General features: G+C 35.0%; 1 protein-coding gene across 17 annotated transcripts in view; it reads left to right on the top strand.

The window, feature by feature from the left end:
* The window catches only part of MYCBP2 (MYC binding protein 2), a 218,533-nt gene that overhangs the window by 36,566 nt on the left and 167,124 nt on the right, over positions 1 to 14,843 (top strand). For 16 of the 17 annotated variants that reach the window (XM_067292987.1, XM_067293046.1, XM_067292996.1 and 13 more), the window contains exons 4-10: positions 3,559 to 3,712; positions 5,906 to 6,102; positions 6,382 to 6,624; positions 6,908 to 6,979; positions 9,800 to 9,896; positions 13,186 to 13,259; positions 14,520 to 14,658. In XM_067292987.1, the coding sequence (XP_067149088.1) occupies positions 3,559 to 3,712; positions 5,906 to 6,102; positions 6,382 to 6,624; positions 6,908 to 6,979; positions 9,800 to 9,896; positions 13,186 to 13,259; positions 14,520 to 14,658 (976 nt within the window). The remainder of the gene's footprint in view (positions 1 to 3,558; positions 3,713 to 5,905; positions 6,103 to 6,381; positions 6,625 to 6,907; positions 6,980 to 9,799; positions 9,897 to 13,185; positions 13,260 to 14,519; positions 14,659 to 14,843) is intronic. The other variant, XM_067293019.1, reaches the window with a different exon arrangement.

Below are 14,843 nucleotides of genomic sequence, written 5' to 3'. Positions count from 1 at the left end.
TCTTTTATAAGTACTTTTACTTGAAAATAACATGCAGCTTCAAAAGTCTGCACAAAATGCAGATAAGGTAGCTCTTACATTCTCTTTATTATTGGAATTCAGTTGGTGGGTTGTTTTTTAAGATGATCTGCAGGTTATACATGCAGTTGCAGTAACTGTGAATTATTCTTATTACCTTAATTTTTTAAAATTCTTCCTTTTTTAGCTTTAGTGCCTTTTTCTCATAGATACTCATAGGTGGTTAGTAATGTGCATTAAGATTTTTAGACAGTATAGTACAACAATCTTCCCCCCCCAACCATTTGAGATTAATCTGTTATTCTATGATGATAGTAGGATTAACAGTGGAAAGTCAGAAATCCTCTATATAGGAGTTACTGAACTTTTTTCTTAATTTTTTAATTTGCTCGTAAATCCACTTGTTTTGTACTATGTAACTGCTGCAGATTCAGTTTTGTTCATTGTTAGCTTATTAGTGCTATGAATCCTGTTTCCTTTTGTTTTTCTTTGAGTCTAAAAACTTATTCAGAGTAATTTTCCTTGCTTCTTTGTTCTAATCACATTACAAATACTGAATTAAAAAGGCTACTGCTGCAGTAATTTTGTTGAATATTCTAGTTGCTTAGAAAATTAGGAATTTATAGATGATTGTGTTTAGAAAGTTTTATCCAAAGGACAAAATTGGTATTCTGGAAATAGCAGTGGAGAATTGGGGAGGAATGTAAACTAGGTAACTGCACAACTTGATAACTGAAATTTCAGTGCATATAGTTGCAAAATAATACACAATCAGCAGGAAAAAGTTAGCATTATTTATGCACTGTATATGACTTCACATGGATTATAAGTGAGACAAGTTCTTACAGATGCTTCATTTAAAACTTTAATTAAAAAGCAATCTAATGTTGTAAAGAATGGACTGGAGTTCCAAAAAGATTCTGGAATTAGATGATACTCAGAGAAGGATAAGATTTACCATGGCACAGACAACACTTGCATGTGGAAACTAAAAGATTGCTGTTAAGCGTGTCAGAGTTTAAAATTTTCAAGTTGTAACACAAAGGAAAAAACAATTATTCTCTTTAGAAATATTTTAAGTCTTTTAAAATTCATTTGGAGAGTGTTAACTGTGTGAAGTATTCTGTATGTATACATGTAAAGTAATGCAAAATAGTAAACATATTACGTATCATTATTTATTCTTAAAAATACATATAAATTAATGCAGGTATTAAATCACACAATTACAAGGGGAAAGTTAAATAAAAATGGTAGTGTAGATGAGACTTCCTGAAGTTTTGTTTGTTTTGAGCAATTAGTTATAGGTCATAATGTCTACATCCAGGATAGAAATGATATGCACCATTCATAAGGCAAGCTTATGCTTTTAAGTCTCAAAGATGTTAGAAAGGGAGCAAGAGGATGGATGTACACTGAGTGTCAGTGGAAGCTGGCAGGCTGTGACACACAGAAATCGAGACTGCAGCAGCACTTGTTTTGGCTCAGAATCTTCAGAGAGCTGAGAGAAAAAAGTTTAAGGTGTCTTGAAAAGAACTGTTTTTATTCTGTTGGGATTTGGAAGAAGTTTTGCTGTTGCTTTTTTAATAATGCTCATATTTTTCAGTACCCTCTGCCTCAGTGTAGCTCAGATAGTGGGTTTTTCTCAGCTTAGTCTCCTAAACTGCATGTGTGCCCCATCTGTTCTCCTAGCAACACTTGTGAAACCTCTGGGGATAAAACTAAATAAAGGGCTTTTGGACTGTAAAAGAGGGGTCATGGATGTGAGATACCATTATCTTGTTTCCTCTTGGCTGTAGCAGTGAATGAACACAAACCTCTCTGGTTTCCAGTGATATGTCACTAAATTTTGTTTAGTATTTGCTTACTGTGCTTTTTCCCTGTTAAATTTGTGTTACTTGGATCTGTCTGCCAGCTTTATAGTAGGCATAAAAGCGAAGAGACTTGTTTTAAGAAACCTATCCAATCTGCTATCTTGGATACTAAATAAAATCTGTGTAGATTTGGATAAATTCCAGTATAAATATCTATTGTTGACTCCAAGTTAGTTACTATTGCAGTGAAAGTTCACCAAATTAATTTCTCTTCTGTTTTTCATGTGTTATGTTCTCTGCTTTCTCCAGCTTCCTCTGTCATCTGTGAAACAGGTCTTCTGTTTGAAGATCAGATAAAACTTCTAGACTTATCTCAGAAGTATTATCACTGGAAAGAAAGTTTCCAGACATGTTCTACAGCGCATCTTATTCTTTAGCCTGCAAGATTATGTTGGGTTTTGGATCCTAGCAAAAACATCCATGCTGTCATTTTGTTGACAATTTTTTTTCTGTAGATTCCATGCATGTATTTCATTCCTTCAAAGGAAAGGAGGGAAATGTAAGATGCAGTCTGCAGGAAAATTGCTGTTGCACTTTGGAGACTTGATTTGATTTTTGTTTTTATTCTTCCTCCAACAGTCAAACAGGTGGTAAAATAACTTCTGAAAGACAGGAGTGAGACAAATAAGGTGACAGAAAAGATCATTACAAGTCATCTAGTAGACATTTTAGCTGGCTGTCAGAATAGATCTGTAGCCCCGTTTTAAACATGAGTGGCAGTTCTGTTAACCATTTTATTTATTTTCACATTTCAGTCTTTTTTCTTCAATCTTAATCAAAGGTAAATCTGTATTAAATACTCTAAGCATTGAGGCCTGTCTCTTGAAATCTTAGCTTTAGATTTCTAAATAGAAACACACAGTGAACTTTTGAAGATGTGCTTGCTTGCTTGTTTGTAACAGGAGTTCACCCCACTTTCTTTTCTTTCATACACATAATTATTAGAAGTACTGAATTTGAGAAATTCCTGAAAGGAACAGTCAGTGGAGGGAAGCATAATTGTAATCTCAGAATATTCAGGAATGCTAAAAAGGGAAAGTTAAGAGTGGTTGCAACAGTACTCTTACAGATGCTGTATTAGTTGGCATAACGTGTGTCTGTGACAAGTACATACAGAGTTTTTGTCACAAGTAACTAACCTTCATTTTTTTTTATGTTGTAGCAAAAACAGTCTGAGGCTTTTGAGGGGAAAGTATTAATGCTGCCAGTATCAGCTGAGAAATGTAATATTACTCAAGTGGGGAACTCTGGTTGTAAACAAGTTCTCACTTGCTTGCTCACATTAATGAGTGAGGAAAAAGGAAATAAGGTCTCTCAATTAAAGTGTGAACTCAATGAAATTAGAAGGAGTCAGAAGCATGGTTTGTCTTACATTCCTGACTCTGTCCAAAATTTGAAGTTTCCTTATTTTCTTTTTCCAGGGAATTATTACTCTGTTTAGATATGTCTTTCATATAACAGATGTAACTTCTGTTAAATATTTACTATTACAGTTGTGTAAGTAAATCTTGGGTTTGATTATTTCTTTCTCTGAGTTGCTATTAAATTCTGTACTACACAGTATTATTCAAATAACTGTCCTGTGAACATTAGGAGGTACCATTATTGATGAAGATCCAAAAGCATCATGTTATCAGATGTTCTAAAATATCTTGTACTTTTTTAGATCATTGAAGTTGGGTTATGTGAAGTCTTTGAACTGATAAAGGAGACAAGATTTTCTCATCCATCCTTGTGTCTCAGGAGTCTACAAGCCCTACTGAATGTCCTCCAGGGCCAGCAGCCAGAAGGCCTCCAATCAGAGCCTCCTGAAGTGCTAGGTAATATCTTTCTCCCCCCTCCCCCCTTTTACTTTATTTTCCCCCCTTACTTTATTTTATAGAAAGAAATGGTTCTAGCAAGTATCTGTGAGACAGTAGCATTTTTCCCTTGTTCTAATTAATACAGGTTTATGCTTGTTTTCTCTTCTGAATTGACTGACTTGATTCTGAAGTGTTTGCCCTTATGGTGTATGTAACTACTTTCTCGCCATTAATCTTTTGTAGAACAGAAATGGTGACATGTAAAGGTGTTTTTAAAAAACAAAAAAACAGTATTTTGCACTTGTGTAGTGTAAAGTCTTGCAGAAACATAGTAACCTGGTAGCCTAATAAATTGTGATTCATTTGCTTTACTGAATCTCCAAAATATTTGGTCTTAATGGAAAGAAAATAATTCTACAGGGAAATTCTGTCCTGATCTACCGCTCTATTCTGTCACTTAAGTATTTAATATTATAATATAATATTAGAATTTATATGAAGCTGCCTAAATTGTTAGAATTCGTGCTTTTGTTTCCACGTACCATCCAGAAGTTTATCTGGAAAACCCTTTCGCTTTTAGTGGTGCTGAAAACAAAAGTTCAGCTCTTAATGGCTGTGAATATATGATTGATTATGCTGTCCTGTCAGTTCAAATAGTTATCCCCTGGCAATAACCATAGTTTTTACTGGTTTATAGAATTGCGAGGAAAGCTGGACTGTAACATCTGTTGTTTTTTAAAACAAACAAACAAAAAATTCTTCAGACTACCTACCTGTGTGTTTCTATGTTATGGCCAGTGTTCTATTTCCAAAGATCATAGTAACTTATTTCAGAAAGCTTTTATATTGTATTGAAGTGAGGTTTCAGAGAACATAAAGCTAGAAAGGAGGCTTGGTTTTGATTATTATTGCCTTACAGTGATTATTTATATATACTGTCATAAAAGTTGAGGTAGCTTTTTGTTTCTATCTTGATTGCTATAGATGTTCAGCCACTAAACAGTGCTTAAAAAAATAAAGCATATGGTAAAAATAATTTTCAAGATACTGATTTGAAATGCTAATTTCTGAGAAATGCGATATGCTTCAACATGGGCAGCGGTCATAAAGATTAGACAAGGGTTGGTCAAGACCTGCATGTAATCTCAGTATTGAACTAGCTTGTCTGGGCAGGTAAATAATTCCTTTTGGTCCATTAATTATTAATATGTGTTCCACTGTGACAGAAGGATTGAGGGTCTTCTTATTCTTCAGTCATTGTGAATATCAAGACTTTTTTCCAGGGGAAGAAGAATGAAAAGTTAAGAGTGACTGTTGCAAGCCTATCTAAATAAGATGCTTTGTTTCTTTTCTGCCACTGATTAGTAGCTAAACAGAAGGAGGAATCACTAATGTTAGAAACTGTATTCTGCTCAAGGAGTAACATAATTTGCACCTACTGGAAGTATTTTGTAATCTCATCTCTTGACTTTTTATGTAGAAAGACCAGTATGAGCGATCACTGGTGAAAATAGGTTGTTTTAACTTTTGAATGTTGATCGGAGACATCAAACATGCAATATGTTCTGAAAGTAATTGACATAAATTGCACTTGAAAGAATAAAATGTTACTCTTTTTCAGAGTAGAATTACTTTTAAATTGTTTTTCTTTGGTGTCTACTTTGGAGTTGGAAACTGTTTCATGTTCCAAAACTGTTCAGGTAAGCCCGTATACTTGAGGGCAGGAGAGAAAGCATCCTATGCTAGAATCTTAGTCAGAATTTCCTGACCTTTGATAATTTTCAGATGCTTTTGACTAGGTTCATGTGTGTACATAAGTAAGTGTTTACTATTAATGATTTTTATGATAAAGTAAATGATGGTATTAAAATACACATCTGGGGTCATACTGATTTTTTTTTTTTTTTTTTTATTGCGAGTTCAGGGCTTTACCATGTTTTTTGTTTCTATGTTCTGTTCTTTAGAACTAATGGCTCACTGAAGCTCCACGGCAGTGTAGTGCCCTTTGCTGGTCTCTTCTCCTCGTTCACTGGCATAATTTTAACCATCAATACAGTGTATCAGGAGAAACTGAAAATAGGGCTAACTTAACGGCTGAGGAAAGATATGTACTGTGTATTTTGTAGGTTTAAAATTAATCTCCCATTGACTGGAAACCTGCTTAGTATGGTTTGGTGACTTGCCTAGGTAATTGTCGCATTTTATTTGCAGAATCCCTGTTCCAGCTTCTTCTGGAGATAACTGTCCGAAGCACAGGGATGAATGACAGTACAGGACAGTCCTTGACAGCACTTTCCTGCGCTTGCCTCTTCAGTTTGGTAGCTGCCTGGGGAGAGACAGGAAGAACACTGCAAGCAATCTCTGCTATCCTCACCAATAATGGCAGCCATGCTTGTCAAACTATTCAGGTCTCACACTAAATCTTCTTTTTATCTGGAATTTTGTGTAAATCATGTGTGCATGAGTTCTGAGAAGATCTAATATGTAAATTCAGTTACCTTCTTTTCTTACTGTTTTTGAAATGGATGTTTCTTTGTCTCTCGAGTTGGAGATAGTACATAAAATAGAACATAAAAAATGGGCAAATGGGTTTTTGGAGTGTGAATTTAAGCTCTTTGTAGTTCTACTATCTAATCTAAAATATTGTGATGCAAGTACCATAGTCTCATTATTTATTTTACTGTTAGGTGCCAACCATTTTAAACTCTCTTCAGAGGAGTGTACAGGCAGTTCTGGTGGGCAAAATCCAAATCCAGGACTGGTTCAGTAATGGGATAAAGAAAGCAGCCCTGATGCACAAATGGCCATTGAAAGAAATATCTGTAGATGATGATGACCAGTGCCTACTTCAGAGTGATGGTTTTTTCCTCTATCTCTTATGTAAAGATGGACTTTACAGAATTGGCTCTGGATATAGTGGGACAGTGAGGGTAAGGTGATTTCTTGTCTGGTGAATGGCAGTTAAAATATTAACTTTTATGATATTCTGTTGCTTTTAAAAATGTTTTGTGGCTTACTAATGATTAGTTCTTTTACACTCTTTCTAAACTCTTCTGATTTCTGTGAGCATTTTACAGGTTTTTCTTTTTTTTTTTAATTCTTGGTATGTTTGAAGACATTGTTATTTAGATGATAAATGAGTAACTGTAAAATTGTCATTCTGACATTTGTTAAACTATTTTGGGGGTTTTTTTTTGTTTTTTGTTTTTTCAGGGCCATATATACAATTCTACATCTCGCATCAAAAACAGAAAGGAAAAAAAATCCTGGTTAGGCTATGCTCAGGTAAGTGAATACCTAGAACATAACCCCCTGCCCAAATCTATAATTCAAGTAGAGCTTGGCTTAGGGTAAGCCTGCATGGCTGTTGTATTGTTCCTTTTGTTTTGATTATAAAGTCAGCACCAAAAACCTAACTTTTAAATTATGGTTGTTAAAGATGGGGAACACTTACTTGTACTGGCCTATAGAAAGGATTAATGAAAAGTATTATTTATTTGTGCTGTCACTGTAACACTTTTTCAGACTATGATGGTTTAGCATTTAAATTTAAAATTGTGCAGTTGCTCTTAATTGATGTGCTCTTGATGAAGTTGGCGTAAATGCATATGCTGTCATAACAAAACAGTATAGGAATACAATTTCTAGATGATAAAAATAACTATTTACAAAAAGTAATTGTTTGGGGGGGAGGGTATATATAATTGCACCACAAGTAGAGATATTGTTGACATTACCTCTGCAAAGAGTTAGCTGTGTTTGGATATATATTTTTTTCAATTAGTCAGCTTTTTGGAATATCAACCACCTTTTTCTATACATGTATCATTCATTTAAAAAAAAATAGGTTTTGTTTAGAATCCTGGTGTTTCCATTGAGTGTTCAGAAATTCCGAAGTGAGAGAACACTGAATTTGCTTCATTTTGGAACTACTTAGCAAATTTTATTGTATTATTTTTACTATTAACTGAGTGAAATCTGGTTTTGCTTAGTATTAAAACAGATATATTACCAAAAAATATATTGATGCAATACAAATATGGCAGGAGGCATACACTCAGGAGCCTTTTTTTATCAGTTTGGAAAGAAATAGCAACTGTAGAGTTTAACTATCTGTAGTTACATTTTGGGGCATTCTGTATATGACTATAAATATATTGGCTATAAATATATTTAATACTGTTTTTTGAGTGCTTGCACAGGTGTGTGCAACAAATGTGTCGCACAGTGGCTGTACCCATATAAAACCACTGCTAGTTGGAAAAATGTCAGGCTGACGCTATATTTATAGGAGGATGTGAAAATCGCACTTACTGTTGAATGTGTAGCTGTAAAGGAGGTGGGATGTGCCCTTGATCTCATTTACCTTCAACTGCTTGATTAAGTCAGCTCAAGTTCAAGTCATTTTTCTTATTTCATGTCTAAATTACTTTAGACTGAAGCTTTTCTATCTACCTCGATGCTCTTTACTTATTTTTCCTAGTTTGATTGTGATTTCCCCTCCCCACTCATCACACAGATTGCTTTATCCAGAGAAATTCAAGCAGTTTAGATGGGAGTGATTTAGGGTTTTTTGTTTTAATTAGATGATCATAACCAGGATCTCTTATTCTTTGAATAATGAAGATATTCTGGGAATATGCTTTAAGAGACCTCCCTGTGAAATAAGTCCGTTCTTAGACATACAGGATTCTCACCTGAGACTATTCACACTTAAAGCAAGTGCGAGCCATTGTCAAATCTCTTGGTGTGACATTGCCACTGTCAGAATAGTTATTTAGTCTTTGTTCATCCTGGCATCTAGAACCCTCCTATGGGTAAATACTAGTTTGCTTGGCCTCAGTTCCATTGAATGAATACCTTGATAAATGCCCTTAAGTAATCTTTTTCCTTTCCTGTAGCTGCTTTTATATCAGAAGTATTGTCTGGGAGTAAATTCCCTAATCATGTTTCTACTCTGCTCCATGAAGGGTTCACTGTCATTGTGGGATCAAAAAGATGTGAGCGCAAAGTTACTTTGTTGTCTCTCTTACGGATCATTTGTGTTATGCAGAATTGGGGAGTTTTGCAAGCTCTGTAGATAAAGCTCAACCAAAACTTACTGGACTGTATTTGTTTATGTGTACACTCAAAGATATAGCTATAAGTAATAAACCTGAAATGCAAGTTCCAAGTAGGCACATCTTTTTACTGAGAAACCTACTAAACTGGTGACTGAATCAAGCCTTAAAAAAAAAAAAAAAGAAATCTATGAACACAGAGAAGATATTCTTTTGGTACACCAAAGACTTGTCAATGTGGACTGCTGACCAGAATACATAATTTTGGGAAGATGAAGGTATTTTGCACATAGAGAAACTGAAAGAGAGAAATCATTAGGTCTGAATATCTCCCTTCTCCTAGGTTTGGTTAGCAACTGGGAGGTGAGCAATATAATAACTTACTGTGTGCAACCTTTCATATCATGGCTGCTGTCACCAAAATCACCGCATGCTTTGGGGGTTCTCTTTGGTAAAGAGCTGAGAAAGAATACATACATGAAATCATGTTTTTGTCAAAACAGATTTTTTAGTGGTAGTCAAGATAGTTAAAATAATTAACATTTTTGAAAAATCCTCTAGTCTTAATACATGTATTAATACTCATTAGTGTTCATTGGATTATATAGAGCAATATACACACCTCCTTCCTAGAATTCCTGGGGATCTTTTATTGATTTGGAAGGTGGGGACAGGAGCTTGTGTGGTGTGGGGTGTTTTGTTCGTTTGTTTTTTTTATTATGGCTGTGCCTTTTTATTGTATTTTATAGCTGTATGAAGAATAGGGAATTACTACATGTGGCTTCAAAAGCTGTTTATGAGCATCAGCATGCTGATCACAGCATGAAGACAGTGTGGAGGGGGCCAAATTTACCATTTTTGTCCTAGAATTTTGTTAGTGGAAAAAGTTAGTTATCAAAATGAAGCAAACTTTATTTAAAAGTAAAAGATTTCCAAAGTTTTTACAGAATATCTAAAATAATGATGGATTTTTTTTTTCATTTTTCACAATACCCTTTGATGTATTTGAGAATATTTCATACTAATGTATTTTTACTTTTGCCAGGGCTATTTGTTATACAGAGATGTGAATAATCACAGTATGACAGCCATAAGAATAAACCCTGAAACTTTGGAACAAGATGGCACAGTTGCTTTGCCAGGTATGAAACTCCAGATATGACTGAAGATGGTGATAGTTTACTGTTTACATGCTATGTGTTTTCAGGTAAACAGAAGAGAAATCAAGACAGATTTTTGAGGTCAGAAAGAGACTGCTTTTTGCAAGTGTGATCTGACTACCTGCTGTTTTTCATTCAGAGGTCTTGCACCTACTCCAGCTACTGAAAGACTATTGCAACTTTTTAGGATGTGTAGTCATCTTAATTGAAAGACTCCCAAGAGTTTAACTGCTCTTTTAAAGAAGTTTTATTTGTTTCTAGTTCAAGCTTTGAGCAGTTGGCTTACATATGACTTCATTTCCAATATCTTTTATGCGTAGATGGTTACAAACTATGACCAAGACCATCGGTTTTTAATATAGGTACATTCAAAAAACAAATGCTTCCAATGTTTAAATGGGGTCGGGGAGGGAGGTGTGTGGCTGTTGTTGTTAGTTTTTTATGTGTAGGAGCATCATAATCTGGGTTTCTGTTTAGAAAATGAATATGTTCCTGGAATGTGCTTTAATGACCTCCCTGTGGAATACATCTGTTCTTAACCCCTCATGCAAACAGCTGATGAGGCACATAATTATTTCTCAGTCAAACAATGACAGGCTTGTTTTGTAGATCAGAAGACAGATTTTGTGTTGCATCCTGACATAAATAAGAAAGCACTGATTGAAACCTCAGAAAAACTCTCTAGGCTTCTATATTTCAAACATAAATAGTAATTTTTAAAACCACATATGGATGTAGAATCTAGTCTGTATAACCTTTTGTAAGTCCTTAAAGTATGAATGTCTATTTAAGCTGTTTGGTCTTTGTGGAGCTGTAGGTGACACTTGAGTGAAGCATGTTCAAGGGCCTGACAAATTGCCTTCTGGGATTGCTTTTCCACTTTCTTCTCCTCAAGGCAGCTTCAACAAATAGGGCCCTTTGAGGTCCTAAATTATGTTACCATTGATAAACAAATGGGTGTTCTTCATGCAAGTCTTGAGACACTTGCACACATTTGCAGTCTACACCTCAGAGCTGTTAGCTTTCTTTTGCAAATCTCAGCCAAAGCAAGTTCCATTCTGCAAGACAGCCTCTTTACACTTCAAAAAGACACTGGTATGAGTTCTAAACAAAAATCTCTTAATCCTTTACTGCAAAAACAAATCTTAAAACTATGGGAATACCCATTCAGAAATCCCTCAAACTCCCTCACACAAGTATATTTTGTATGATTTGTGATAGGGTCAAGAAAAATGAATGCTAGATGATGTTGCTCGTAACAACCATTTCCATTTCAGCTCTTGAACTTGTGCTGTCTTGCTTTCTGCACTTCTACAAGTTTATCTTGCAGTGTTATACTGTGAGCAGATATGGCCTTGTTCTTTTGGCTAGGACAAATGTAAATGTTACTTAATAACCACTTTCGGTTATTTGAAGGTGACACTTGACAGTCATCTTCTCTTGAAGCCTATAACAAGGCTATGATTAATAGTTGCCTGTACTTATGTTCCGGCTTCTTTAGGTAAGACATAAGTCCTTTCTGGTATAATGAACTCCAGATAGAAACCTTTCTTATCTTTTCTTGGTCCCAAGAGTAATTTCCAAAGTCAGAATGAAGAAGACTACAGTTGGTCATAAGAGCTCCTTGCTAGTTGAGGCATTTTATACTATCTTACTTTTTGCAGATACTTCATTGGCATTCTATATTTTGCTCTCCCCATTAATTTGGTATTTAATGGTTCCACTGGCTGTTATCTGATTGAGTGCTAATGTTTAGGAAGTCTTCTGAAGAACATTAACAAAGAAAGAAAAAAAAAGACATCCTTGTTCCCATTTTCCTTTTCCCACCCTTCCCCCAAACAAACAACCCCGCAAAAAGCTTATTAGGAGGTTTGCTTCGTCTTGAAAGTGGCTCAGGAAACCAGCCAAACAGTACAGCATGGACAAGTGATGGCTAGAATACCCTGTGTCCCCAACGGTTATGCTTGTATTAGCTTGTAACTTCTAACCATTCAAGGGATCCTAATACTCACCTATGAGAGATCCAACTTCATAACATTTCAGAAATATTTTGGGATGTTCAGAAACATCCTACAGTGTATCTGTTGTTCCCCATTCTGTTTGCTGCTTACGCACAATGTGATTCATACCTATGGGCTCTAAGAGGGAAGTTGCTTGCCTTAGATCTACCGCTTCAAGATGTGAGAACCTTGTGCATCTTCTATCCCAAGTAAGGTGTTCTTTTGGACTAAGAAGCACAGCTGGAAATAGTAAACAAGCTTTTGGGTTCATAAATACTTCTTCCAATGTATTTTTTCAGCTGTATTAGTTTTAATAAAAAAGCTCTCTACCTACTTAGCAAAAATGCTGGAAGCATATTCTGTGTGCTTCATCTAGTATTAAATTTGTCAAGATAAACTGAGTGCTGCTGGATTTTTGTTCAGGTTATGATGCAGGTATTTAGACCATGAAACAGTTGTCGTGTATTCTTTTTGGAAGAGATCTTTCTTGTGTGCAATCAATAAAACAGAGGCATTACATGCCATACCATCTCACTGTCTGTCTTACTAGCTCCATCAAGGAGCAAGAAGGGAAGAAGAGATGATGTTGGTGTGTACTTTTAAATCTGTAGAGAAAACTTCCCCCTAATATGGGCAGAATATTTTTCCCTACCTTTTTTCCTTGGAAATGGCTGAGCTGTTTTCAGTAAATGCCTGATGCATTCAAATACATGCCTTGTAGTTTCCTAAAAACCCTAGATCTGTTTTCAGTTATTAGTTCAGCAAAATTTATAAACAACTGAAAATATTAGATGAATAATGACAAGTTTGATTGTCATCTGTGTCCATAGGTTTTATATACTGGACCAAATATCTTTTTAAAGGTGTTAACCTTGATTTAAAAATAAATAAATAAAATTAAATAAAAACAGCAAAAAACCTACAAAAAAGAGTCTTTGGGGCAGGGGAAAGATTAAATCTCCCAGCAACATCAGAATTTAGTTGTGTTATAATAATTTAGGCTACCCTGTCACTAGACACTTCTACTGGGTAGCCCCTTTTATTTCACACAATGGAAAGAGTTTTAAAGAGACAAAGGAGTATTATATGCTTTTGGTAAGAGAGAGAGGAGATCCTAGAGTAAAATAACATATTATCAGTAGTGTGATCTCTCTTCAGGCAAACTATCTGTTCTTAGAACTCTTAGTAGTAGTGACAGTGAATAAGGCAGAAGCAGAGAACAGTATATGTTAATATAAATTAATGCAGTGCACTCCATCTTTCTCTCACAGATTGTCATACTGAAGGGCAGAATATCCTCTTCACTGATGGAGAATATATTAATCAAATAGCAGCATCGAGAGATGTAAGTGTGGCATGTGATGGGTAAACATGTTTTCTCTCACCTGGTAATAACAATTTATAAAATGCATACAGTTGCCTTCTAGTTAAATGTTTGGCTTTTTCCTAGCTAACAAAAGTAAGGAAGAAATACATGTAGGTAGAGATAATGAGAAATTGCTATGTATGCACCCGATGAGCATTTTTGGTATTCATACATACGATTTCGATTTGTGATGGAACATAATTTTTCAAATAAACTTTAAGAACAAATTTGTTGCTGTTTCTGGGGAAAAAATAATATGCCTGGAATAATAGGGTTTTTTAGCCTATTCTTCTACAAGGTCTCTCTGGGAAGCTTCCTAGGGCTTAATTTTTCTCTTAATTAAATTTCCTTTAATTACTTTTGTACTCGTTGGTCAATTTCAGCTAGTTTTGATAGAAGAGGTGTCAAAAAATGCTAATTTCCTATAGATTTTTATGTGAAAATTGACAATTGGTCAATTTACTAAAGGCAAAACAGAATTAGTTGTTGTATATTTTGTCTGACAGGCAGTTATTACATTCATAGTTTTGGGCTGGCCATTGGTTTTTTGCTAGTGAGAAGACTACAATAGAGGAATAGGGTTTAATGCTGTGGAGGGTGTCTGGAGATGCCAGACATGCATCTGTAAGGAAAGCGGGATTAATCTATTCCACTGCTCTATTCAAATGCAAATATCTAGAAATCATAAATACTTTTGAGTTAAGTATCTCAGTTAAGAGAATGTTTTTAAATAGTAGAGCTATTATGGTTTCTTACTGTAATCCAAAAATGAGAATTTCATCTCCAGTTAAGATTTGCACTGGAGACCAGCCCCAGTTGATGCACCCATAAGCAGAAACCTATTCTTAGCTACTGTTTAATGCAATCACTGTTAAAGTGCACACCAGATCTTGAGTTTTGAATTGGGAGAGGTTGAGGGCTTAACAGGTAGATGGAAATAATTGTAAAAACAAGATTTTTTTTTTTAGGGAAATTGAGTTAATTGTTTCTATAGCAATTCACTATTTTTATAATATAACAGAAATATTTTGAATTCAAGCTCTGTCAGTTGGTTCTCTTCAGCTCATCCTGTTTGCCACTTTCTTGTTTTGTTAACAATTTTCTCCTCTATGTTAAATGTAACTTTGTGTTATCTGATAATATGATCTGGAATATTATTATACCAGGTGCACTTAGGCCATGAAAACTAAACGAATGTATTTATTGTGCAGTATGAAGTGAATACTTTGTTTATTACAGGATGGCTTTGTAGTTCGAATATTTGCAACAAGTACTGAGCCAGTACTGCAGCAAGAACTGCAGCTTAAGCTTGCAAGAAAATGCTTACATGCCTGTGGTATCTCATTGTTTGATCTGGAGAAAGATTTGCACATTATCAGTAAGTCCTCTTCTTTTAAGATTATTAATCATCTGGTAATTCAATTAATACAACTGAATCGCTGCCCTTCCCTTTATTGGCCTTTATTATGTGCGAGAAGATACAGCTCTATGATAAATGTGTGGAGAAGTACAAGGATTTTGAAATTGCTTAAACATTATTTGACTCATAGTAACCCATATAGA

The sequence above is a fragment of the Apteryx mantelli genome, chromosome 1 (assembly GCF_036417845.1).
Source record: "Apteryx mantelli isolate bAptMan1 chromosome 1, bAptMan1.hap1, whole genome shotgun sequence".
Classification (NCBI taxonomy): Eukaryota; Metazoa; Chordata; class Aves; order Apterygiformes; family Apterygidae; genus Apteryx; species Apteryx mantelli.
The sequence above is the reverse complement of the archived record's forward strand: the minus strand, read 5'-3'. Positions and strand labels throughout refer to the sequence as shown.